Source organism: Doryrhamphus excisus, chromosome 2, assembly GCF_030265055.1.
Source record: "Doryrhamphus excisus isolate RoL2022-K1 chromosome 2, RoL_Dexc_1.0, whole genome shotgun sequence".
NCBI lineage: Eukaryota > Metazoa > Chordata > Actinopteri > Syngnathiformes > Syngnathidae > Doryrhamphus > Doryrhamphus excisus.
The window spans coordinates 1,463,317-1,489,642 of NC_080467.1; the positions used below are offsets into that span (position 1 = coordinate 1,463,317).

Consider the following 26,326-nt stretch of genomic DNA (forward strand, 5'->3'; position numbering starts at 1 on the left):
TATATGCGTAAAACGGACATTTTCCGGTATTCCCATATAACGGATGTCGCTTATATCGGACAAAACCAGTGGGAACAATTGAATCCGATATATCCGAGGTTTACTGTACTAGAGTCTGCATCACTGCAGATGCCGCACGAATCCACCTGCCGTTTGTTTCCAAACAAACAGTGTACGAGTGGTTAGCGTGCAGGTCATACAGCTAGGCAACGTCCTCGGCCATCTCTGTGTGGGTTTTCTCCGGGTTCTCCAAAAACATGCTAGGTTAATTGGCGACTCCAAATTGTCCATAGGTATGAATGTGAGTGTGAATGGTTGTTTGTCTATATGTGCCCTGTGATTGGCTGGCCACCAGTCCAGGGTGTACCCCGCCTCGCCTGAAGAAGGCTGGGATAGGCTCCAGCACGGCCGCGACCCTCGTGAGGATAAGCGGTAGAAAATGAATGAATGAATCATGCAACATGTTGTTCCAGTTAGATTGCCCTGTGCCACTTTTTGCGCCAGAACCCTGAAAGTGTTGTAGGAGAAATCATAGTTCACGCCTCTATTTGGCTAGCAACAGCGATGATGCTAAAGTAACGAATGTACAGATTCAGGAGAGCTGGAGTCGGTTCTATCGACAGACTGGGCGGGAGGTGGAGTGCATCATGTCAATCATACTGTCAAACATTATGCTGACAAATTACTAATATGTAGTATTCCTACCTGAGTCGATACAGGTCAGAGAGGCTCCTCTTGTCCAAAAGGTCATAAGCAATTGTCTCAGCCAGGTGCATTATGGGTAGCGTCAGGTGGCTGAGTGAGAGTGAGTGGAGCTCCTTTTCCAGAAGGTTAAGATAATGTAGGCTCTGGGCCTAAAGCAAATTACAGTAAAAATAAAATATAATCCTACTTTTTTAAAACTTTAATCACAAGATCCTACATATTGAGCAATTAATAATAGTTATTTGCTGATTTGCTTGATGAATGGATGGAGATTTACCTGCTGTGTTATGCTATGAATGCTGATGCACTGGGGATTGCAGGTGGTTTTAAACATGTAGCGGACTTGATCAGAACAAGCGTATTTAACCCAATACTCCAGATTAGAACAGAGTTTTGGATCCAAAGCAGGTTTGGGTTTCACTTCTGCGGGAGTAGCCTAGCAAAGCAGATGAGACAAATAAAATAAAATGTACTACTGTAACAAATTTCATTCGAAAATATATTCTGTAGTTCAACCAAATGATAAGGAAAAGTACATCTTTGGTTTTTTTCCCTTTGCCCTTTTCTTTTTTTGGCCCAGGCGTGGTGGGGGAATGAGGCGTGCCATGCTCACTGGGAATCAAAGAAACAACTGTCATTGATACCTGCAGAGAAAGAAAGCTAACATTAGTTAATATACCAGTTGGCCACTAAGATATGGAGTTCCCCAGGGCGCCATCCTAATGTCAATTATGTTTCTGTATGCGTATAAACAGCAGCTTCACCTATCATATGCATATGCATAAAACTGCCCTGCGATCGTTGAGGTGAAATTAAACAATCCTGCTTAGTTCCTTTTTGTTTCCAACTTTACCAAAATTGCAACCAATGATCTTGGTACTACAAACATGATGTCTGTCAATGGTCCTAACTCTGTTTAAAATACATTGCATTTTTTTTCTTACCCACCTTCCATATTTGGAGCACATAGTCGTAAGCTCTAAGTAGGTTCATCTGGTGCTCAGGTAAATTTCTGTCTGCCATGACAGCGAGCAAAGTGTGTGCTTGTACCAAGCTGTTTAGGCGTTGCACCTCCCTCAGATTGGATATACTTTGTATGAATGACAGTCCTTGGACAACAGCCAGAGTGTCACATCTCACCGAGCTCTCATCCATCTCCTGACATTCGTCCTCTAGACACAAAATCACAAAATATATTATGCAGGACTTTGCATATGAGGTACTACATAAATGACAGTACATTTCAAGTACGCCTCCTATGTATGTATGGACAGAAAATTAAATTGTGATAGATATACACTTTATTGATCTCTAAGAGAAATAAAAAATACATGCGTCTCAGAATAGTCAACTGTTCCACGATTCGATTTGAAGGAGCATGATTCAACTAGTCTTGCAGTTGAATCATTCATTCATTCATATTCTACCGCTTATCCTCACGAGGGTCACAGGGGGTGCTGGAGCCTATCCCAGCTGTCTTCAGGCGAGAGGCGGGGTACACCCTGGACTGGTGGCCAGCCAATCACAGGGCACATATAGACAAACAACCATTCACACTCACATTCATACCTATGGACAATTTGGAGTGGCTAATTAACCTAGCATGTTTTTGGAATGTGGGAGGAAACCGGAGAAAACCCACGCATGCACGGGGAGAACATGCAAATTCCACACAGAGATGGCTGAGGGTGGGATTGAACTCGGGTCTCCTCGGCCTCTTCGACCGCCATGCAGCCCCCAGTTGAATCATGTGAATTTTTATTACTTTTTTAAATCATGTGACAATGTCATGTGATTAAGATTGCACCTGGTGGAGAAGGTATGCAGCAGGTGTGGCTGAGTCCTACCTGGGTTTTCTGACTTGTCTGTTTCCCAATGAAGGAGAATGTCAATAGCCCAGTGAACCTGATGTTGAGCATCCTCTTTAGGGAAGTTATGACAGTAAAGCCAAGCTGCAAATTCCAGCATGAAGCCCACTTTTTGCCATTGATTTTCCTCACTCTTGTGTGCCAAAAACAGGGAATATAAAACAAAGGTGAAATAACTGTAATGATGTTATGATTCCACAAGATGGGGGTAAAAGCTTATTGTTTTCTTTGTGCAATGGCTGTAGAATTCTCTTTACTTACCAAGAAGGACGTGACCGATTTCCTAAAGCAGTCCAGTTGCTGTGTTATATTGCAAGAACACCGTGCTACTTTGTTCCACATAAATGAACAATGATGCTCTTCTTTGCCTTGTAACGTCTGCATGTCCATCAATACACTTTCCCCCAGCCGCGCTTTCATCTGGATGCGGTATTTCAGCAGAGGTCTGGAAACATACACAAAAGCAATAACCCATGAATATATTATTTATGTGCTATATTATACTTTGAGAGGTTTGTTTCATCTCCTTCTCTCGGTCATCACTGCTGTGTTTGTTTTACTCAACAGTCTGTGTTTGGTTGAAGGCATATCTCTAACAGCATTATCCAGCAGCTGCAGAGCACCGTTCCAATCGGTTCTGTCTATGTATACTTGGAGCAACAGACAGTAAATCGATGATCTCAGGGTTAGGACTTCTTCATCTGCTCAGAGGCACACAGAAAGAACAGAACATAACCAAGTGTATAATACAATATATGAGAAATGTGTGCAAAGGTTATTACAAAACACATATACACATCATGCCAGGATCCTTACTTGGTGCTTCAGGTTTGGAAATCCCAGGAGGAATCGGTGCCGACGTCTGCAAGCCTTTGACTTTGTCCTGATATGGAATAGGAATTGTTCAACTTTATACTAAAGCGGAGTACATGAAGTTTTCCAATATCCTTTGATAATAAATGCACAGTAATTCCTGATTTGTGGTGGTTAATTTGGTTTCAGACAAGTCAATTTCCATGAAGTAGAATTCCTTGTTCATACATTGGATATTCCGTAGTTAGAGCAAAGAAAATTAGTATACAACCTTGTTTATCTAAACATTAATAAAGCCCTCTAGAAAATGAAAAAACACCCATTTACACTCGTAAGCCTATCCAGTATAGTTCCGCGTCCCTCCTTTATCATATTTAGTTGGTTCTAATCCAAACCGTGGTAAGTGAATTTCCACCAATAATAATATATATGAATATTTTGACAGTTATGGCATAGAAAACCTATATTTAAGATTGTCTAAATATGATATTTAACATTATTACAGCCATATAGACATGTAATAGTACCCATATAGTCATCTTTACGTTCATATTACCTGATTTACTAGATATAATCGCATAAAATAAACCATTTAAGACAGTTCACCTGGTAGGGAAGTGAACAGGAAATGACGTTGGGGGTTCATCATTGAGTTTTAACTTGAAAAGTTAAATGAAATTACTTTACTCGGGGAAAAAAAAACTGTGATGGAAAAGACAGTAAGCAGAACTGGAGGTGGCAAAGATGAAGATGCCGAGGTTCTCATTGGGAGTGACCAGGATGGATAGGATCAGGAAGGAGTACATTACATGTTAGAGGCCCTTTATCTCCAAGGCCAAGGCCATGTCCAGAGGAGAGATAGTGAATATATTGGTAGAAGGATGCTGCCAGGTAGGAGGCTTACAGGAAGACCAAAGAGGAGGTTTATGGATGTAGTGAAGGAGGACACGAGGGTAGTTGGTGTGAGACAGACAGATGCAGAAGACAGGGTTGGATGGAGAAGATTGGTTTGCTGTGACGATGCTTTAAAATGCCTAATTTAGGCAGAGAAAGCATAATATTTGCTTCAATAACACGAATGCTTCAAAAAAACCTGGTAGGAGTGAAATTTCCAAGTACAAACTGGCGAGGGATTGCTACTTTGGCAATTGTTTCCTTCTTCTATTGCCTTTTCCGGAGACCTAAGGTGCTTACATGATTTTTTGGAATCTTCCCATCAGCAACATGTATTTATCCATATCGCAGCCAATGCCATGGAGCAGATTTTTCATCCCTGAGCTCCGCAAGTTCTGCGATTTCATTAATAATGAATTACAACAGAGCATGTGTTTTGGAACACTGCTGCCTACATGCTCAGCTTGACAGTCTGGGAAGCAATGCCATTTAGAAAAATAAATATTAACATAAAATATTGGCTGCAATTATTGGCTGCAGCCCACTTTCACACACACACAATACTGCCATTAAAATGTAACGCTCAATGTATACGAGTGTGGGTGTCAATATGGAAAAAGCGAGTCTTACAGTTGCATATTTAGTATGAGTGTGGATGAGAGCGTTGAGAATTGCTTCCAGTGGTTCTCTCAACTGGTGTCGTTCCTCAGGTGACTGGGTTAGAGGTAGGCAAGCGTTCCAGTAATGTCTTGCAGCTGTTCGACATAGCTCTGGATTTCCGGCCTTCTTTGCATAGCTGTGAACAAAAGAATATGTATATGGTACAACATATGTTATCTCATAAATATGACAAGTAATGAAAAACAACACTGGAAACTCTCAAGATGATATACTAGTATAATACTATGTGTACTCTAAGTGTAATGTCAGTATGAAAGTAAACTGCAGACATCACCTGACACTAGACAGAAGAATGTCCATGCCTGCCCTGTAAATATGTAAATCTCCGATGGCCTCGTGGATTTTACTCAAGCCCCTCAGACAGGCAGCACTGCTCAGCATTTCATTTACTGCAGGTGAGCCATACCTAGGAATGCGAGATTAATTAGGATTAATCGGAAACACTCAATCAATGGAATACTACTTCATAAATGTTGGTGCCAAATAGGTACATATGAAACAGTACAAGCGCTGAAAGGAAAACTGCACTTTTTGGGATATGATTGGTGGATAATGATGAAGTATTATGTTGTGCGCGGTTGTGGAGTGTTGGCAAAACGAGTGTTTGGTGTTCGAAGTGCAGTACTGCTTTTGGCATTTTAAGATAATAAAGTTTAAAAAAAAAAAAACGTCAGACTGTCAGCCTCTGTCGGGACGTTGCATTACTTACAAGATGTTACTTGCACAATATCATCTTCAAGTACTTGATGTAGTTGGCTGAGTATGCATGCATATAAATGGTCTTTAACTTGTATAGCGCTTCTCCATCGCTAAGGCACTCAAAGCGCTTTGACTGTTAGCACATTTACCTACTGATGATGCAGCATCAGGAGCAACTGGGGGTTCAATCATGCCCAAGGATACTTGGACGTGATCACAGAGGATCGAACCCACAACCTTCAGGTTGGTAGACTACCACTACCAGCTGAGCCCTGCTGCACTAATTTGGCACCACAATGATTCACCACTAGCTAATTAGTTTTTCAATCAGGTTGATATGATATCCCGTTTTGGTTTTCACCCCTAATCATCCGTAAACATAGATAAACATATTCACCATATTCATATTCACGCCCATGGGGAATTTAGAATCTCCCATTAGACTCGCATGCATGTTTTGGGGAAGTGGGAGGAAGCTGGAGTACCTTGAGAAAATCCTTGCATGCATGGAAACAACATGCAAACCCATAAGGATTTAAGGAGTCTGACATGCTGATTACCGGGCCACCGTGCTGCCCACATCACAAATAAATAAATAATATGAAGTGCAGTTCTGCAAAATATGCCCATTGCAACCCGAGGGAGCTGCGCAAGCAAATATCTCACCCACTCCTACACGTGTGCTTTCCCGAAGAAAGCATTCAAAATGATATGAATGCCACACACTTTTTGCAGGTCTATTAGCATCAAAAAATGAAAGGATGACAGATGAAAGGAAGGAAAATTTTGTGAATATATATTAATGGGGAACTGCTCTTTTTTTTGGAATTTTGCCCATCATTCACAATCCTTATGTGAAACATGAACACATATTTCTTTCCTTTTTCCATGCATAGTAACATTGAAAATGAGTTAATATGAGCTAGCTTACAGTGCTGTCATTGGGATACCTATTTAAACGATGAAGCCCTCTAAAAAAAACCCCAAAAACTAACAATGTTGCAAGAAAGAAATACAGCATGTGTTCATGTTTCAACATAAGAATGAGGAGTTATAGTTAAGAAATACATATTTATTTGATAATTTCACTCTGTTACTAAAATACAAAATTTTTCTTAATTCTATGACTTTGTTTTCATAAATTTGACTTTTTTTGTTGGAATCTGACTTTTTTTCTCTTAATATTTTCACTTTATTCTTATTTAATACTTATTTAAATCCTGCTTTTTTATTTTATTTATTCCAACAATATGCACTTTCTACTGTGACTTTATAACCATGTTACTTTTGTTATTCTGGTAACATGAGGTTTTTTGCAAAAACTTCATTTTTGTTGGTTATTTATAATATTATGACTTTTTGTTTAATATTATGTATTTTTGTAAAATTAATTATAATGTGACTTTTCGATGAATGTTATTTATTCTCATAAAATTAAGACTTTATATCTTTCAATTAGAACTTTTTTTGTATTATTTTCACTTTATTATTGAAAAATGACTGCTGATATTTTCATTTCTGCATTTGTTTCGTTTTCTTGTTAAATTACATTTTACATACAATACATTGCGTACCCCTTCATTCGGTATGAGACTAAAATGACTCTAATAGGTTAGCGTATGCTTACAAAAGGCAAGACGTGGTGTTGAGGCAGCTTGCCGCTGCATCCTCCAGCTTCATTGCGTTTTCAGTGCAGCTCCGCACCAAGCCGTACTCCTTAGCATGGTGGCAAAATGTCGCAAGCTGACACCATATCTGCAACTCCACCACAGCATCGTTCCATTTGGCATTGGACACCATGGTCACCAGCTTTGGGTAAGACAAGAGCAACAGAAGGGAATATTTCAAACAAGACTGTGATAAATGAAGCAATGGATTATGTTTACTGGACAAGAGTGAAGAAGAGGGCGATTAGAATGTCATAAGGGAATGCTAGCTAGAAGTAAGGAGGTCAAAAAGGAGACCTAATGGAACGTAATCATTGAAGTAATGATTTGAGTAATACCAACTGTATATCAGGGAAACACACAAAAGATGTGGGTACATACTGTTGAGAGACTGGGATCACAACTCTCCAAGTTACTGGGATTCTTATTGGACTGGAGCATCTCCACTTGAATCAGCACACGGGTCAGAGGCGACACTTCTTCAATCTGACAATGCAAGTTTGGAAAATAAGTTTGGAAATTTGTTGGATTCCGCACCCTGTTGAGCATACATCAAACGTTCTATGAACTATTATGAACTACTCACTCACTGATCACTACACCGGAACAATATTATACATTCACACAAAAATTGAGCAGTATATTTGTATTATTTTAGTAGTGGTTTGGAGTAAATTGTATCAAATTGTAGTATTTTGAAGTAGTTTGGTCTACTTCAAAAGTAGTTTGACCTGTTCGTCTGAACTGAACTTATGAAATAAATTTTTTTTGCAAGATAGTGTAATTTATTGAGCTGCTGTAATTTATTGAGCTGCACCGGTACAGTGCATTTATCTGCTTGGCACTCAGTTATTATTATACATATTTTGGTGGACATGCAAACAGCAAGGCAAAGCACTAATGAGAGAATAGGTATGAAGTATATTTTCATTCTGTTCTGCTCTGTTAGAGGGAAAACTCAGATATAGCCATGGAAAATACACCATGAGATGTCGTGGGATCTGCGGTGGATGAAACACAAAGCCAAAATAGCTTGACATCCTTTTTTTAGCCAGACGGTGCAGAGCACTAAGTGGAGACTTCTACGTTTGATGCACCGCCATGTAGCAAGAGCAATGTCTTCATCTGTGATCTGGTTCACTGTGTAAGAATCTGGCAGTGAAAGGATATTTTTCCATCTTTTTATTTTGTTTACAGTCAATCATTCATTAGTTTTCTACCACTTATCCTCACGAGGGTCACAGGCGTGCTGGAGCCTATCCCAGCTGTCTTGGGTGAGAGGCGGGGTACGCCACAAATACGGTGAGATTTTTAAAAACCTGACTGTAGAAGCCACACACAGAGGTGTTATGTAGACTATATATGTACATTTTATACTTTAATATAACATATTCATAAATATAAACCTAGGGGTGAATTACATGTTTTATGCAGAATTTTCAGATTTTTACAAGTGAAACAATTTTAAATCTTAATACGAATGAGAAAGAGTCTTGTTTCATCTCCTGCCAAACTTCAAGCCTACAGTATATATATGCTGTGGTGTTTTTATGTGCTGCTGAGCAATGAAAGTATTTGGCCATGCAATCATTGCATCACCAGAGAGTGGCTCAAGCAGATAAAGGAACAAAGCTGAGAAGAATCCATGTCTTACGACTATCTCTACAAGAAAAAATAAATAAAAATCATCTAATTTCCATCAACAATTGTTGAAGGAGGACAGATAGAATGGTACCTTTTCATCCATGTCGGTACCTGGGCCAGGTTGCTGCTGCAAGAGGCTCTTGATCTGCACCCAGGTGGCCACTATTTGCTTCTGCACAGCAATTGGGACTTTTTCCCCTCGGGGGTTGCAGTTGGATATGGACAGGGAGTAGTCGCATAGCTGTGGAGACACACGGTATATTGTATCATCTGCAGCAAGTAAAACGTGCTGTCTTCGGTTTCTAACCTGTCTGTTGCACTGAAAACTGTTTTATAACTTGATTACTGAAACATCGTAGTTTGGCCGTGTGATGGATTAGTGGTGAGCATGTGTTGGCCTCAAAGTCAGGAGGGTTCAAATCTATGTTCTTCCTGTGTATGCTCCAGTTTTCTCCCAGAATGCATTCATTTTCTACCACTTATCCTCACGGGGGTGCTGGAGCCTATCCCAGCTGTCTTCAGGCGAGAGGCGGGGTACACCCTGGACTGGTGGCCAGCCAATCACAGGGCACATATAGACAAACAACCATTCACACTCACATTCATACCTATGGACAATTTGGAGTGGCCGATTAACCTAGCATGTTTTTGGAATGTGGGAGGAGTTTTCAGTTCCAAATGTGAAAGATGTAAATAGTGTTTTATTTGTAACTAAATTGTTATTTTGATGTAAAACTAACTTTTTGTATTGTTTATGTTTTGGTGTAGTTGTTTAGAAATATGAGCTGTTATAAAAGCAAAAAATTGGGGTCAACATGAAAGTTATGATTGAAATATATATTTTCACAAAAACCTGGTTTTCTCCTTTTTTTAGTCGGGAACTGACATTGTCCTAAAACTTACCCTGGCTCTAATACTGATTAGTAAAACCATGGAAAAAGGTGGAAATACTTTTTTTTTATGATGAAAGACAGAAGTGTAATCTTTCTTCTGGTAGTTCCTATGTTTATACAGCCATAGAGCACTATTTTCTGTGTGCCTTGAAAGATCAGTCAAAATAGTCTAAAATTGCCCGTAATGAAGGGGCTAATTAACTAATTCAATAATTTGGATTGAATTAGTTAATAGATAACGTCTGACACGAAACAAACAATTATACGTATACGCATAATGTATATGTAGCAAGTATGCAACAGTATAAAATGCAAACATATTTTCATTTTCATGTCTACAAAGTTCTAAATCATGCTTTAAAAAATGGCATTTGTGATCATTTAACAGCTGCAAATTGTTGGGCGTACACAAATGAGCTTATTTGGACATGAGAGTCTATAAAAGGCTGTAGAGAAGTGAAACCAAAACTATGATGCAATACCCCCCAACACACATACAGTAACATACCTCTCGTGCTTTTTGGACACTCTCGAGACTATCAGCGTCAAGCACACCAGCTTGAAGACTTGTTTTGAATTTGCCCTTGTCTTGAGGCGATTGCTCCACATTGTCAGGTACAGGTAGATGCTGGATCAAACCTCGAGCCACAACGTCACACAGGAGCACCAACAGAGCACGGTGGCTGGGAAGGACAAAATATAAGAGCCCAAATGCATTTTTGTGAGATAAATGGAAGATCATTCCTTTGACAACATAATGAAGTGTTGAGCAAAAATATAAACATAGTTTTTAAATAAACAAATGAAGCAGCAAATGTATATCACGGGTAAATGATGCAAAGCAGATCATTCCTACCTAATGCACTCTGTTTTTTGGAGCATCTCCACCAAGCTCTGGAAGGTGGGCACGAGACATTTATAGTCTCCAGAAATCAGCAAGTGCCTGTTGTAGTTCCATAAGTAAATGGCTGCATTTGCTACAATCCAGGGCTCTCTCATCTGTGTACCAAGCTCAGCTGCCCGTAAGAAAGTGGAGGAGGCATAATCAGACAACGACTGGATCCAGTCTCTGAGTGGAATGGAGACAAGTAGAATATCAATAAATACACATTTCATTGCATGGCATCTAGATATAATTCATAATTTTATTCTTTAGTTTCAAATTTCATAGGCATTGATTCCATCCATTTTACACTGTTATTCTGTTCAGGGTTGTGCCAGAGCATATCGCATCTGAGCAACTCGGTGAATACAACCTGGACTGGCAGCCAGTTCTGGTGGTCCCTTGAGTTCGGTATTTATGGGGCTCGCCTAGCTTGGGGCCGGGGTCAAGCTGTCTAACCTCAATAAATTCTCAAAGGAGCACGTTGTTGAATCAGTATGAGGTCCAGCGCAGAATCCTAGCCCGATACATTGGTAGCCACGGGCACCCGATCTTTAATGTCAGTTGGACACAAATCCATACTCAGTGTTTGTGGCCTTCACAGCTGTTCTATGTATGGATCTGGAGTATAATATCTGATGCATGCAGTATAATATAAATCAGCGTCCTTTTCCATTTCTGTTTGCCGTATCTTTTTTCATATACATGTGGTGTATCATGCAGGATCAATGTTCTTTATCTCTTAAATACATATTTATTATCAGTCTTGGGATAAACCCTATACAAACATGCAGACAAAACAAATATTAGAGTATGTTCCTATGTTAACTGCGGACACCCTTTGAGATGTCTGATATGGTTTCATTATATAGATGAACAATTATTGCTGGGTGCACAATATGTGCTTGGAAAATTGTAATGAAAGCGTTGTTACTGTTTTTTTTACCTATAAGTAATCCAATGTGGGTCGTCTTCAGAAACACCTCCATCCAGTGGAAGAACTGCAGGGCTGTTGAGTTGCACACCGTGCATTTGTAACTTTTGGATAGTAGCCTGATCAAGACAGACACATATGCATATTTATTTCTATATACATATTTTTTTTTCATATCTTAAAACAGTTCAGAAGTATAAGTTCTTCATGTACATACCTCAGCAGTAATATAACATATTTCGGCTAAAAGGCGCAACTTCTTGACACAGGGTTGAATTTCTTCATAACTGCTAACAGTTTCAGTAGAGCTGTCATCCTCTGAGCATCGAGATTCTGCAAGAAAACAAATTAATGATAAATAGCTTGTGACATGGAATACCAATTACAGTAATCCATTTTCTAAGCCGCTTATCCTCGCTAGGGTTGCGGGGGGTATCCTGGAGCCTATCCCAAATGACTTTGGGCGAGAGGCGTGATACACCCCGGACTGGTTGCCAGACAATTCCACAGCAGCTACTTCTTGTAGCTGATGCTATTATGAAAGCTACTAACCAGGCTTATCACATGTCTCTAATTTTGAACGTTGGAAAACAGCGTGCTATATAAAAGGCAACGAAAGGTGTTCATTTGATTGGTTAAGATTAAACTTGGCTATGTTAAACCCTCACGCCTTCTCTCTTTGCCACTTGGCGCTGGTGGGAGGGACGGAGGCGTGGGTGCACTGCGCTGCGCCAGACTGCATTGCTCACCAAATTTGCAAAGTGCACTGGCCACACCACGTTGGCGTGGCGTAGGCGCGGCACAAGGCAGGTGTGTTGCCATAGTTTGACCTTGAACTTGAAGAAATTCAGGACTGGAATAGCTCGATTAAGAATATCTATTAAAGGGGATTTTCTACATTTTAGTTTGAATATGAAACAAAAATATTTGTGTCATTTGTAGTTTTTGTTCTTTCTTGCAATTTCATTTGGTTCACCCAGCTGATCCTGGTAGTTGGCCATGGACTTGGGCGTGTGGGTAAATATACGTAAACATACGACTTTGTCGCTAATGCCGGTACCATGATGCTAGTTCTTAATTATATTGTGGGGTGCGATTTGCAGCCTTTAAAACACATTATTATGTCAGCAAGAGTCCACCCAGCTGATCCTGGTAGTTGGCCATGGATGTAAACATACGACTTTGTCGCTAATGCCGGTACCGTGATGCTAGTTCTTGATTATATTGTGGGGTACGATTTGCAGCTTTTAAAACACATAATTATGTCAGCAAGAGTCCCAACCTTCTTAATTGTCCCAGTCTTTACCTGCACACCCAAGTCCATGCTAAAGTACTTCAGGGTGAACTAGACGTAGCAAATGAAATCACGTATTATACCCTTGTTGTTTTTTTGTGTCACCATTCTGTTACCCCGTGGCATGCCAACTCGTTTTGTCTGCTTGCCTATTTAACATTCTTCTCCTGAGCTGGTGGTTCATCTTACTCTGACACTTGGCCATCTTGGTTTTTCCCTCATCATAGAGCAAACAGAAGCGACAAGCGACGCGGCATACGTCCCAGACTTCCTGTTTTCGTGCCGACTTTGCAAGTGCTGCCCACAGCTTCAGTCTAAACAAGAAAAGATCAAACCTCACATTGTAGACCATTAAACATGCTTATTTGCAGAAAATGGTATTCTCCATTTGGAATGATACAATGATGCACAATTGAATATTACAAAATGGGACCATACTATTAAATTGGGTTGTTGTTTCGTGCATTTCCGCTTTTCAACTGGAATGATCTTTCCATTCTGACTCTCACACAAATTCCAGTAGCAGTACCACTGTAGTATATTTGTAGTCTGTGCATAGCTTCTAAACTACAATGATTGCTATGGTACTTTTTACACTGGAAAGAAGACACAAATATACCAAAAACCTTTCTGTGTTGTCAGCATTTTCTCCTTGTCGATCCAGGTAACCATCCAACTTCTGTACAGCTTCGTAGTAATGCTGAGCTTCGGCCGAAAGCTGAACGATTGGCCCACATCCAACACTTGCTTTGGTAACTGGTGAAACACAAATTCCCATTAATTATGTTGCACAACTCGCTCTTTTCGCTCTATTCATTAGGGACATATTGTACATGTTATGGATGTGCAAACAAAACAGATTGCTCAAGTCCAAGAAACTGCAACATCAATTACTATGACTTATTTAACATGCATTAATTATGCATGTTTATGCAAAGCAATAATGTAGGGTGCAGCAGGAGGGAATGTATGCAAATCACTGCTCCTTCAGTCATGTCAATGGCTGCAAGGCAAGTCGATTAGAAACTTTAAAAAAAAAGATGACTTCAAGAGCACACACTCCAGAATGCTTTAGATCTTATTTAGATATGTCGTGGCTTAAGCAGGACTGGGGAAATTTAACAACTGGATTATAGAGAGGTCACCGACTGCAATGTTTTTAAGAATGCTACAGGGCTTGTATGCTTGCACTGCTATAGGACTCTTGTGTATTGTTGTTATTCATGCTCTGTACCTGCTATCTATGAACATTGATATTATCATCTTGCCAAACATAGTGATACAAACAGTAAACATGAAACTATTTTAAGTGGTATATGTGCTGTATGCGTATTCATGTCTACAGAATGAAAGTGCTCATGACAACAAAACACATCTTAATCTTGTTATTTTCACTGTGAAAAATAACATTGAGAGGCATATTTCCTTGCTTGAATATCAACTTATGTACACTTCTGCTGCTACACCTTCCATCATTGAAGGGGGAAGTAAAGTCGCCTCGAGAACTTTCCTTCTAACACTCGTCCTCTAATCACTTGATGTAAGACTGATAGCAAAGTTAGCAGTACAGTACACCCTGAGGCTATTCATTACCAACATAACCTTTGTGTCACACGTGTGTCACTTGCCTGGAGACCCTTCCTTCCCAGAACTACCTATGAAATGCATTGTTCCTACATTGTTGCGATGCATTTTGTTGATTTTCTGTTACACACCTTTTGGATATTGTGCCCGCTCCTTGTGTGGCAGGTGGAGTTGAGCAGTTGGACTAAGCCTGTTTACAGCTCTCAAAGACACTAGGTGATAAACACTATTGAACTGAAGAACTCATCACAAAGTATCATTGCAAATATTTTAAATTAAATTAAATTAAATTAAATTAAATTAAATTAAATTAAATTAAATTTAATTTAATTTAATTTAATTTAATTTAATTTAATTTAATTTAATTTAATTTAATTTAATTTAATTTAATTTAATTTAATTTAATTTAATTTAATTTAATTTAATTTAATTTAATTTAATTTAATTTAATTTTTGCTGACTCTTGGTCATGTCACTGCTGTTAGCAACTGAGACATTGTCGAATGGTTGTTGCTTGTTGTTCAGTGGAAAATAAATGATTAATACCACTTGTCCTCCGCATGTGTCCCGTTCTGAATCACAATTCCACATTTGACGAGCCTCGGCGTGAGTAATATTTCAACCTACAATGGCGCTCAATGAGCAGTTGGACTAAGCCTGTTTACAGCTCTCAAAGACACTAGACACGAATACTAAGTAGATTCTATGAATTCTACCAATCCTAGAACGACAATCTGGGTTTTCATGCCAAATTCAGAGGCTAGCTAAGCAGCTATCCCTGCTTACCCGTCTTGTATCTTGCAGTCAATCTGTCAGTGTCAATCACTGCCAGTCAAACATACCGACATGACATCATAGCTGTGTCTGTTCAGAAAACTCGCTAGGGGGAGTGTGATTATCGCTCATTTAATCACTTCATTTCACTCATAATTTATAATTGTTTACTGGCGGATAGCTGCAGTATGCCCAAAATGTTTTATTAAGGGAGTGCTTCTGTTTTGTTGTTTTTGTCAAACATTTTTTGACGTCATGACCACTTGATAATCACTTTTTCAAATGCATGCAGATGGCTGCAACAGGATGTGTAAAAAAGAGCAAATCATTGCAGCTAAGAAAGTGTGAACTCAAAAAAAGGGGAACGCGTACGTTTAGGAGCGCTCTCTGCATTCAGCACCATCTGGAAATCAGCAGGAGCCAACAGTTGACCCACCGTCAGCAGCAAAGGGCGACAATCTGTATCTTGTTGGGTTTGCATGTCCTTGACCTGACAGAAAAAGAGAGAAAAAGAAACAGTTAATACATTGTATACATCGACAAACACACCACTTTCATTATTTCAGTCGTAAGCAAAACCAATACAATTAATTTTGGTGCATCCTCAGCCTATATCACTGATAAGTCCATTTGTAAATGTTATTTCCACAACCAACACAGGAAATGGAATCCATTTGTTATGGTAGCTTAAAGCGCTAGATACAGCCTGGCCAGGTCACCAGACAATGACAAGACACATATAAGCAAACATTCCTACATTCACACACCAGCAATTTAGTCTCCAAATGATTTTTTATTTTTTTTTTGGGGGGGGGGGTACTGAACTGGTTAACCCCAAACGCTACAAACCTGCTGCATGAGCATAGCGGCTTTATCCTCGCTGCGAGAGGGTGCTTGATAGAGGTCCCTTCGGAGCTGCAGGAGGTGGAAAGCTGACAACAATCTTTCTTTTTGGGTGCCATTATCCAGCAGCATGGCTTTTTGGAGGTGAGTGATCGAAGCCTCGAGGAGTCCGTCCTCTTCTTCAATCATTGCAAGCTCTGCATGGACCAGACATCGAACTGGGAACAGCATACTGGAAAAATGACACAAAAAATGTGTTCTGGATTTTCATATCGACAGACAGACTTACAGTATAGATTTATAGAAAGAGAATTAGAATGAATGAAAATGAATCAAGATGGCTACCACTGCATATCTTCCAGTGCTTGGGCCACCCGGGACAGAGGTGTCTTCACATGTTTGCGTAGATTGTGCTGCAACAGTGGAAGACAAAAACTCCACTGGGTCGCACACACTGCCTGCACAGCCTGGGGGTCCCCCTCTCTGACTGCAACCTGTAGACACTGATTCAGTTTCCCTATCTCCTTTAGACGTGCCTGAGGGGAAAATAAAATATTCTCAAGCTATTTCAAAAAGCAGTCCTTTCATTATTGACTAAATATTACAACATTATTAAATATTATTACTCGTGTGATTTGTTTTTCGACTAAATTTTGCCTCAATTTCCGTACACAGTTATCGTGCAATATTGCGCTTAACAAACTGGCCTGTATGCCCTGTACCTTCATTACTTTCATTCCATGCAATCGATTGAGGTGATAAACACTATTGAACTGAAGAACTCATCGCAAAGTATCATTGCAAATATATTAAATAATATTTTTAATTTAATTTAATTTAATTTAATTTAATTTAATTTAATTTAATTTAATTTAATTTAATTTAATTTAATTTAATTTAATTTAATTTAATTTAATTTAATTTAATTTAATTTAATTTAATTTAATTTAATTTAATTTTTGCTGACTCTTGGTCATGTCACTGCTGTTAGCAACTGAGACATTGTGAAATGGTTGTTGCTTGTTGTTCAGTGGATAATAAATGATTAATGCCACTTATCCTCCGCATGTGTCCCGTTCTGAATCACAATTCCACATTTGACGAGCCTCGGCGTTGAGTAATATTTCAACCTACAATGGCGCTCAATGCTAACGAGGCAGCTAATGACTTTTGGCAAAAATCGAAGCCCAGTTCAGACCGCGAGGAATAACACGGGACCTGAAAAAGTATTTCCATGTAGAAACAGTGAAATATCATAGAAATGGTATGACATACAATTTCAGTGGTTTCAAACCGTGACTTTTTCATACCGTGTTATACCTTGAGAAGTCTAACGGGCAGATGCCTCCAAGGTACCATTGCATAACATTTTATATAACAGCTTAAGGCAAACACCGACTCATATCGAAATGCATGTACAACATTTCTATCTTAAAAGTATGTGAACTTATTCACTTTGACCTCCTGATCAAATTACCGCCACTAAAATGACTGATTGTTTTATAACAGGAACTGAGGTGTGTCTGATGATTGAGCACCTCCACACTGGATTTGGAATAGTCATTCATCTTAGTCTCTTTCTTCTGGAGGTTTATTTCACAGTTGACACACTCCATTATTATTTGTTCACCGATACTCTGAAAGAAAAGAGCAATTCAAAAGTCAAGAGTGTGATGGAATAAGAAAAACACTTCTTACAGTATGAATCAAAGTACATCTCTATACATGAGATGTGGCATTGTTTAATCTAACTGGTTATCACCTGACCAACAAATAGTCAGAATTCAGATCAAGTAAACTTGTCGGTCAAAAATGTGTTTAACCGCTGAATGGATGTGTCTTTGTCGAACATGTGCTGTTACGGGGTATTGAATCTTGCTACCGATGGATGTTGAGGACGATATCCAACACTTACAGTTTCCCCTGCTGACTGTAGCTTTTTTAAGCATTTGGCTGCCACTTTCTGATTCTTCCCTTGCAAGGCCAGCAAAGCCAGCTCTATGAGGAAGGACACTCTGCAAATCGAACATAAAACAACATGGATATAAATCAAATCATGTCAAAATGGTTTGAACCATGTTTAATCAGCGACTGGCTGTCAATGGCACTGAGCTATTTTGTAAGTGGTTGAAATAAAGGCTTGTAGAGAAAAACACTGTTTACCGACCTGCTAGCTGGCGCGATGGGTGTCCGAAAAGATGCTTTTGCGGAATCCCCGAGAAGACCAAAAATATCCTCCAGCTCGTTTGAATCCTTTTTACCAACCTCATCCTCCTTTATTTCGCCCAAGCCCCTAAAATCAATGGGAGACATCTTGGAATAAATATATGTATACATACAGTACATGTGTGTTAAAGTATTATTCCTAATGTTTTTTGAATGAACTGAATTGAGAGTTGACTGCATATTACTTCAGGATAATGTATAATAGCAGGCAATGCCAAACTTAGACCCAATATAGCCAAGCAAGGCAAACATTTGTAATTTACGTAAAAACAAACCTAGACCCACGTTACGTGCCACATTTCCACACTCTAAATAAATCCATCAGAGAAAGACACTTAAACTTGTCCATGATCTCATCAAAATTCCTTACCTTTTGAATTGCAGCATTTTGTAAATGACAAGTAAGGTATTCGACTGCCGACTCTTTTTTATAAGAACGTCCTTTTTTGATAGGTTATGCCACACCTAAAACAAAAGGCTCATGTTAGAATTGATACTGATGCTAGAAGAAGATACAAGAAGTTGATGCCCGACATATATATATGTCAACTGGCAGCCCACAGGCCATATCTTTCTTTCCCATTGTCAGAATAAAATGACTAAATTCAGAATGGAGTCTTAACATATACAGATTAAAAATATACAGTAATCCCTTGTTTAGCATGGTAAATTGGTTCAAGACTCGACCGTAATGACAACAATGAATTTGTCAGATTCATTATTTATAAATGGAATATTTATGTACTTAAAGCATAGAAAACCTGTTTAGGACCTTCTACATATGGTTTTTCAACATTATTAGAGCTCTTTAGACATGAAATAAAATCAGAGTAGTCACCTTTACACTTGTATTCTCAAATACAGTAGACATAAGAACAGAAAATAAGACACTTAAGACCGAAAAAAGGCTTGTGTATGTTGCTGTGAATGCATTGTGGTTCTAGAAGAGCTGAGTGTCGGGTGGACAGGAAGTAATGTCGGAGATCAGAGTTGAGTTGTAGGTTGCTGTGGTATACAGACACAACAGTAGCTCGTGTTAACGATTATTTTGCCTGCTGTTGTGAGATGATTTAAATATGAAATAAAAGTCTGGTGCTTGTGTGTCTCACCAAACATTACAGTAACATTACCGATATCTAGCGGTCAGTGCAGAATACTACATCACAACATTTTTGAATATGCGTTCAGAATACCTTAGATTTGTATTTTAGCTCATTTAGCCATTTTTGTATGCCTGGAAATGTATACGTTTTGCATACAATTTGCTTATATATGTATATTTTTAATAGGTTGTGTTCCACCATGAGCTGTCAGCTGTGAAATTTAAATCGCAAAGCGGCAAGGGATGACTGTATCATGTTACAGATAGCATACTGGTATGCAGGGCCTGGCTGAGGCTCATCTCAGCTGAATTCTCCAGAGAAAAGTCCCATCTGAGTCACATTCAAATGCAGAACCTTCTGGTCATGAAGCAGCCATGCCGACCATACCATCACCGTGCAGTCATCCGGAGAGAATATGTTGTAACTACCATATACCAATCAAGTTAAACAACTGTTTTACATCTTTGGTGCATATTCTTACATACTATGCATATATTTGTTTCCCCTAAAGTCATAGAATAATTTACCTGCACACGAAAGAGCTTTGAATAAAGATCTGGACAGTGTTTCCTGATGAATTCCTCTGTAACTCGAGCATAACTCCCAGCATCGTCTGTTTTCCCAGAGTCCAAAAGACAGTCAATTAAGTGCCTGAAAAAGATGATTAGCATTTTAAATGTGTTCTACAAAACATTATGGTCTACTAGATGTATTTGCATAGTGTTTTCAAATCCAAAACACCACGTGTCCGTGCTCAGTTCTCAGAAAATGTTGCAATTCTACATCATTGAAATGTTATCAATAGTACCCCTCCACTGTAATTGTTGACTGACTTATGACAGCAGAACAATTACCTCCGAATATACGCCCTCCACGGTGGCTATCCTGTCATTTTCTGAACCCAATTAAAATTATGCCTAGCTGCATCATTCACACCACACCGTCGACAAATGGTACATTGTGTCTGGTGGTCAAAAACAAGATTAGCATTTGAACCTAAGGTTGTTTTCATGTACATAAGACAGCTTACATCAGCACACTTTCTCCCTCCATTAGATGAGAATAAGCAAGCCAATTAACTGAGGAGCCGGAAAGTTGTTGCAGCACATGAAATGCTGCTTCATTAGCTCCGTTCGCCATCCCCGTGAATGCGAGTTGAGCATAAGAGTGCAGCGGCGGGTCACTTGCATCATGAGTTCTGCCCTCCAGCTGTGGTTCTTGTCAGCCACCGCTTCCAGACTTTTGACCACCTGCCTGAGGGACGAAATCAGGTGGCGACACCGCCCTGGCTGCAGGAGAGGACGTACCATCTGGGCATATAGCACTGAGGCATTGAAGACAATGTAATGAGATCTGCCCGGAAACAAACCACAAGCAAAACAAAGATATAGTGAAAATTACGTTATTAATATGAATGCAAGAAATTTATTGTATTTGTACAAAACAACTCTATTTTAACTATTTCTTAACTGTGAAAGCAATTGTTTCATAAAATGCAAAAGAGTGGGACTAAACTGCTCTCTAATAAGCCACAGTAGAGAACTCTGTAGAAACCCATCAATGTGAAATAAGTACAAATAAATGCTTCAATCCTTGATGGACCACTTGAGTGCTGCTAATTTAACCACCAGAGAGCGTGTTATGTTACTTAAACTTGGTGTATAACATAAATATTCTCTTAGGTGTTAATTGGGCATTGCACATTTCACCCTATTATTGACCCTTTGTGCATTTCTTAGCAAAGAGACTGTTGATGTCTGAACTTATCTTCGAGAAAACACCAGGGAATGTATCTGTTGCTATTGTATCTATGATCCTTTTCACCCACCGATAAAGTTGTGTTAACGTCAACAACACACATGATTCAAATGTGAGTAAAAGGTTGAAGGGAAGTATTAAAGTAAAGTATTATTTCAATTATTCATTTGTTGAAATTCAAAATTAATGTAACAGAAAATCTTAATATAAATTGTAGTCACTGTATACATTGTAATGGAAAAATACTTCGTGACGTCAATTCCTCATAAATTCATTGGTCCATAAAGCTTTTATCTCAGACTTTTATTAGGATGTCGTAGCAGATGTATCTTCATAATACACACAATGAACAGCCAATAACGTGCATTAATTTGGCTTCGGAGAAAGCAGAGCGATTTTTTTCATGCAAATGCTCTTTTGAATGCATATTGTTTTAAGAAGCCAACCTCCAAATAACAAACTGAACCATGTTTCTCATCACCGAAATCCGACCAGAACTCACGGGACCTTGTGCGGGGTAAGTCTGCAGCCGAAAAATATGTACATGTAATGTAATATTATGTATATTTTGTTTAAATCAAGCATTAAAGTAGCTAAATGAACTAAAATACAAACATAAGCTACTATGATAATATGTAGTATTCTATACTGGTCACTCGGTATCTCACAACACGCACAATAAGCTCTAATACAGGCTACAGTTCTGGCCATAAACCACACCTATCCAAAACTCTGATGTCACTTCCTGTCCGCCCTCAGCACTGGAACATATTTCCAGCAACACACACTGGCATAAGTCTTATTGTGCCTTAAATTGCTTTTCTGTTGTGTCTACTATATTGGGTAATATTAGTATAATGGTGACTATAGGGGTGTTATTTGATGCCTGGAGGGCTCTAATCTTCTTAAAAACATATTCAGCTCATAAAATTGTTTTCTGTGCTCTAACTATGAAAACATTCAATATATAAATAAGAAATCCTACTTCACAGAACTTACCACAGTGACTTTCTGCAAACAATGAAACCAGATAAACGAGAGACTACTGTAACTTTTCTGTGTTACATACCTTTTCTCTCGCTTTGCAATTTCAATTGCTTTAAGAAAACATCTCACATTCTCCTGAAAGTCTTCCTACAGCAGAAAAAAAAATGTTGCAGTGATAACTCTTTATCTCAAAACACAGTGGCTGTATCTATGGACGATAAATGGGCAGATGTTCAACAACATTCCTTTGCTTACAAAAGTTAGGACAACAACTGACATTTTATAACAAATGTAGGAAAGAACACACAGAATGTATCTGTTCCAAGTAACATGAGCAACCCTGTCAAGAAGCTGCGCCTAATTTACTGTACTCACCATGCTCCCTGTGGCCGGGGGACACTTCAGCTGGCCTTGGCAGATCAAGGCGCGGCACAAATATTGATCAGCTGGTGGTTTGCGCTCAAAGAATTTGTTCAGGCATGCCGCGCTTATCTCTAAACAGCCCAGCTAAAATAAAGAAAGCAAAGCGTAATTGTGTTGCACACAAACAATCTCGGTACCCCAGCTCTATACGTATATTACACAACATATGTACAGCTGCATTCAAAATGATTCAACCAAAATATCACAAACACTTCTGGATGTGATACAGTGCAGTTCCACACCACTGATAGTACTTGAGAGAGCAGCACAGTCGGCACTCTAGGCTGTGGATCATAATGATGTGAAACAGATTTTTAGTCAAGCATAAGGAAAACAACATGGGGCAACGCTGAATGAATCAATATATTAGATGGATACATGTACAGTATAATAAACACTACATAATAATAATCTACATAAGGTTTTAATGACAACTGCACTCGTTTAATACCTTAAGGCTGGACTAACATTTTCTTCTGATGAACAAAGAAAAACTAAAACATTACATATCATGCTGTACCATCAGTATGTATTCAAGATAATTAAAGTCAAACAATGGATCATGGTGAATATTGGCCATAATGCCCTGTATTCTATTAAAACACAGTACATGTATGTACAGTCATCCGTCACCATTTCCTGGTTCAAATTTGACTTCTTTTATTCCAAATAAACATAAAAATGTCCAAATGAACAAAAATAGAAATATCAGATATTCATAAGATGTATCAAAGCCATGAAGCAAATTATTCTACAATGCTCTCTTTAATGTTAGATGAGGAAGTATGATGTCATAAAAAGGGAATTCTACCAATTTTAGTATCTCTAATATGTCTTATTTTCTGTTATTAAGTCTACTGCTGTATATTGGGCAATATGAGTATAAAGGTGACTATAGGGGTGCTATTTCCTGTCTACAGGATTCTTCATATAATCAAATTTAGAAGGCAATAAACAGGTGTTCTATGTACAAAATTCACAAATTCACATATCAAAGTCGATATATGTATGTCAGTGTTTCACAGATAGGAGGAGGCCTGCTTGTCTACACAATAATAATATCCCCTCAGTGAGATAAATGTGCTGAAGCATCATCCCTGTAACAACATTTCATTTCAGCATCTACACCATCTTTCCTGGAAAGTGGTAGCCTCTGTAATGATTCCCAATCTGCCTATAGGCGACTGCTTTCTGCAGTTTATTTAGTAAGTGACTTGTCAAAGGACAAACTTAGAATATATATATTAATATACAATATATTTGCAATTGAATTCATTTAACTTGTTGGAATACAGAAGCTGACAAACCTGTCAGCACACTCCTCCTACCTGCAGTGCTTCTTCCCCACAGAAGACATACAAATGTGGGTCAAAGCTGCGTGCTCCTTCTGGGCTTCCAGCTGCTGTCATCACTTCCAATACATTGAAGGCTGATTGCAAAGCTCCGGAGTCTGATATACATATAGAAGAAAACAATGCAATAAACCCTCTGTAACCTCTTTTAATGTTAGCTGAGCCAGCGGGAGCACAAACCTCTGTTTTTCTTGGCCTTGGCCAAGTACTGAATGACATCCAGGTCCATGCTAATCGGTCTTTCTGGAGAACATTCACTAAACAAGTGGCTTTTTCTTACTTCTGAGTATTTACTATTTTCGCTTCAAAATACTAGGTGCCTCACTTTAAAACAACGATAAGTTAGCGAATGTTAGTCGCTTTATTTAATAGCTTGAAAGGGAATTCCGTAATTATTATTATGCTAGGTCAAAGGCACCCAAATGGTGTAGAGTAACGTCGCCAAAGGCATTCATGCTTCAATTAAGAAGCTAATTTAAACTGAAAATGATACATAGAACTGTTAAAAATATCTGGAATCAAAAGAATATTCCCCTCGATTATAAATGTTGCCAAATATCCGAGCGTTACATTTTGTTTGCGACCGTAACCTAGCAACGCTACCCAGCCAAGGCGTCTGCATTACGGTAAGCAAAGAGGGACAAAAATATTGCAATTTAAACTTTGGCTTTTTGTCAAAACGGTTTATCATGTTTAACAAGAGGAAAAACTACCTGTTTAATTTACATAAAATAAAAAAAACGAAATATTCTGCTAATGTGACAAAATGGATTCAATGTACTGAATATAAAGCGTGGGTGTCCAAAGTATGGCCTAAGGGCCATTTGCAGCTGGCAGCTGTTTTTTTCTGGTCTTGTGGGGATAATGTAGAACATTTGTGAAGTTGAAATAGTTGGAAAATTATTTGATTTTACAAGACTAAAATCAAAATATTAAAAGAAAAATTTCATGAGAATAAACAAGTAGTAATATGAGGAAAAACAATGCCTTTTTAGTATAGCTATAGTTATTTTTACATAATAATAACAGAAACAGAAAGTATAAAGTTGTATTTTTTGGAAAATTAGGTTGAGGAAAAAATTACAATATTATGGGAACCCAAGACTAACGTTCATACTCATAATTTGCTTTTTCACTTATATCAAAAAGCTGACATTCTTGAAATATATATAAATGCTTTGCATATATTCAGGCGGTTAGTGTGTAAGCCACACAGTCAGGATATCAGGAAGACCTGGGTTTGATTCTCTGCGTGGAGTTTGCGTATTCTCCCTGTGTGTGCGTGGGTTTTGCATAGGTATGAATGTGAGTGTGAATGGTTGTTTGTCTATATGTGCCCTGCGATTGGCTGGCCACCAGTCCAGGTTGTACCCCGCCTCATTATTGTATGAAGATTATGTAATTAAAGCCGTGGATATACCTGTCTAACACAGGACTTTATAAGTATTTATAATACTTTAGAAGGCTGTCCATCATCTGTGCTCAATCAGAAAATAAAGGTATAGTAGAAAGGTATTTACAATAGTTTCCAATTCAACATGGTACCCATTTATTTTGTATTTTACATGGGCACAAGTGCATACTCACAAGTCTGAGTTAAAGGTGAATTTTGATGTCCTCCAGTGGTAATATCCATAATAGGATGGTCTGGGCCTTGCTAAGCAAAACAATTAGTTGCTCGGCCCGCCCCGCACAGATGGTTCTAAATCATGATGACTGGGCTTTTAAAATGAAAAATGTGTCTGCCTGTGACACATTAGGTTCCAAGCCTACACCTGTTCTGCAACATAATTGATATATATCTAGAAAAGGGCTTCAGCGAATACTGTCACAGCAATCGTTGTGGTTGGTTCAAGGAAAGAACTGCAATATATTGAAAAAAAAGACAAATAAATGTATTTTCATTTATGATGGAGGAACCTGTGTTTAATGAACTAATATGAAGCTATGATGTGCTATACGTAATATAGCAGCTGTTCTGTAACAATATATAATTTAAGGAAACAAATACTTTCCAGTTATCTGCAGTTGTGGCACATTTGGAACCTCTGAAGAAACACGATGTGATCATATGGCGCAATCTTGTCAGCAAAACAAATGCAAGGTGGAGAACAAATACGATAATGCACTATCCAATAGCTAAACAACATTAATCATTGTAGCATTTCCCAGGAATGAATTGCAGCAAACCTCCAGGAAGCTGTTACCGCCGTGCTTCACTACCAGGGGGGCACGCTGTTAATATGCTTTTATGAGCAAAATATATCGCCCATTTCATCCACTTTGAAGCAATTAGGGTAG

General features: G+C 38.7%; 1 protein-coding gene across 8 annotated transcripts in view; it reads right to left on the reverse strand.

Annotated features, from left to right (window-relative positions):
* Positions 1 to 24,614, reverse strand: part of LOC131113864 (cilia- and flagella-associated protein 46) — a 53,682-nt gene extending 29,068 nt beyond the window's left edge. For 7 of the 8 annotated variants that reach the window (XM_058064283.1, XM_058064282.1, XM_058064281.1 and 4 more), the window contains exons 1-32: positions 24,206 to 24,614; positions 24,002 to 24,123; positions 22,626 to 22,757; positions 22,333 to 22,397; positions 20,694 to 20,858; positions 20,033 to 20,156; positions 18,773 to 18,867; positions 18,344 to 18,469; positions 18,092 to 18,191; positions 17,715 to 17,813; positions 16,522 to 16,712; positions 16,183 to 16,408; positions 15,706 to 15,823; positions 13,602 to 13,731; positions 13,165 to 13,289; positions 11,899 to 12,014; positions 11,694 to 11,800; positions 10,721 to 10,933; positions 10,373 to 10,547; positions 9,063 to 9,212; positions 7,709 to 7,813; positions 7,288 to 7,469; positions 5,236 to 5,367; positions 4,911 to 5,076; positions 3,390 to 3,456; positions 3,139 to 3,274; positions 2,835 to 3,018; positions 2,553 to 2,706; positions 1,654 to 1,877; positions 1,242 to 1,349; positions 983 to 1,141; positions 706 to 854 (exon numbers count right to left, since the gene is read on the reverse strand). In XM_058064283.1, coding sequence (XP_057920266.1) covers positions 706 to 854; positions 983 to 1,141; positions 1,242 to 1,349; positions 1,654 to 1,877; positions 2,553 to 2,706; positions 2,835 to 3,018; positions 3,139 to 3,274; positions 3,390 to 3,456; positions 4,911 to 5,076; positions 5,236 to 5,367; positions 7,288 to 7,469; positions 7,709 to 7,813; positions 9,063 to 9,212; positions 10,373 to 10,547; positions 10,721 to 10,933; positions 11,694 to 11,800; positions 11,899 to 12,014; positions 13,165 to 13,289; positions 13,602 to 13,731; positions 15,706 to 15,823; positions 16,183 to 16,408; positions 16,522 to 16,712; positions 17,715 to 17,813; positions 18,092 to 18,191; positions 18,344 to 18,469; positions 18,773 to 18,867; positions 20,033 to 20,156; positions 20,694 to 20,858; positions 22,333 to 22,397; positions 22,626 to 22,757; positions 24,002 to 24,123; positions 24,206 to 24,254 — 4,394 coding nt within the window. In that variant the 5' untranslated portion in view covers positions 24,255 to 24,614. Of the gene's footprint in view, positions 1 to 705; positions 855 to 982; positions 1,142 to 1,241; positions 1,350 to 1,653; positions 1,878 to 2,552; positions 2,707 to 2,834; positions 3,019 to 3,138; positions 3,275 to 3,389; positions 3,457 to 4,910; positions 5,077 to 5,235; positions 5,368 to 7,287; positions 7,470 to 7,708; positions 7,814 to 9,062; positions 9,213 to 10,372; positions 10,548 to 10,720; positions 10,934 to 11,693; positions 11,801 to 11,898; positions 12,015 to 13,164; positions 13,290 to 13,601; positions 13,732 to 15,705; positions 15,824 to 16,182; positions 16,409 to 16,521; positions 16,713 to 17,714; positions 17,814 to 18,091; positions 18,192 to 18,343; positions 18,470 to 18,772; positions 18,868 to 19,776; positions 19,953 to 20,032; positions 20,157 to 20,693; positions 20,859 to 22,332; positions 22,398 to 22,625; positions 22,758 to 24,001; positions 24,124 to 24,205 lie in introns of those variants that run through there. The other variant, XM_058064285.1, reaches the window with a different exon arrangement.
* Between the last annotated feature and the right edge of the window lie 1,712 nt (positions 24,615 to 26,326).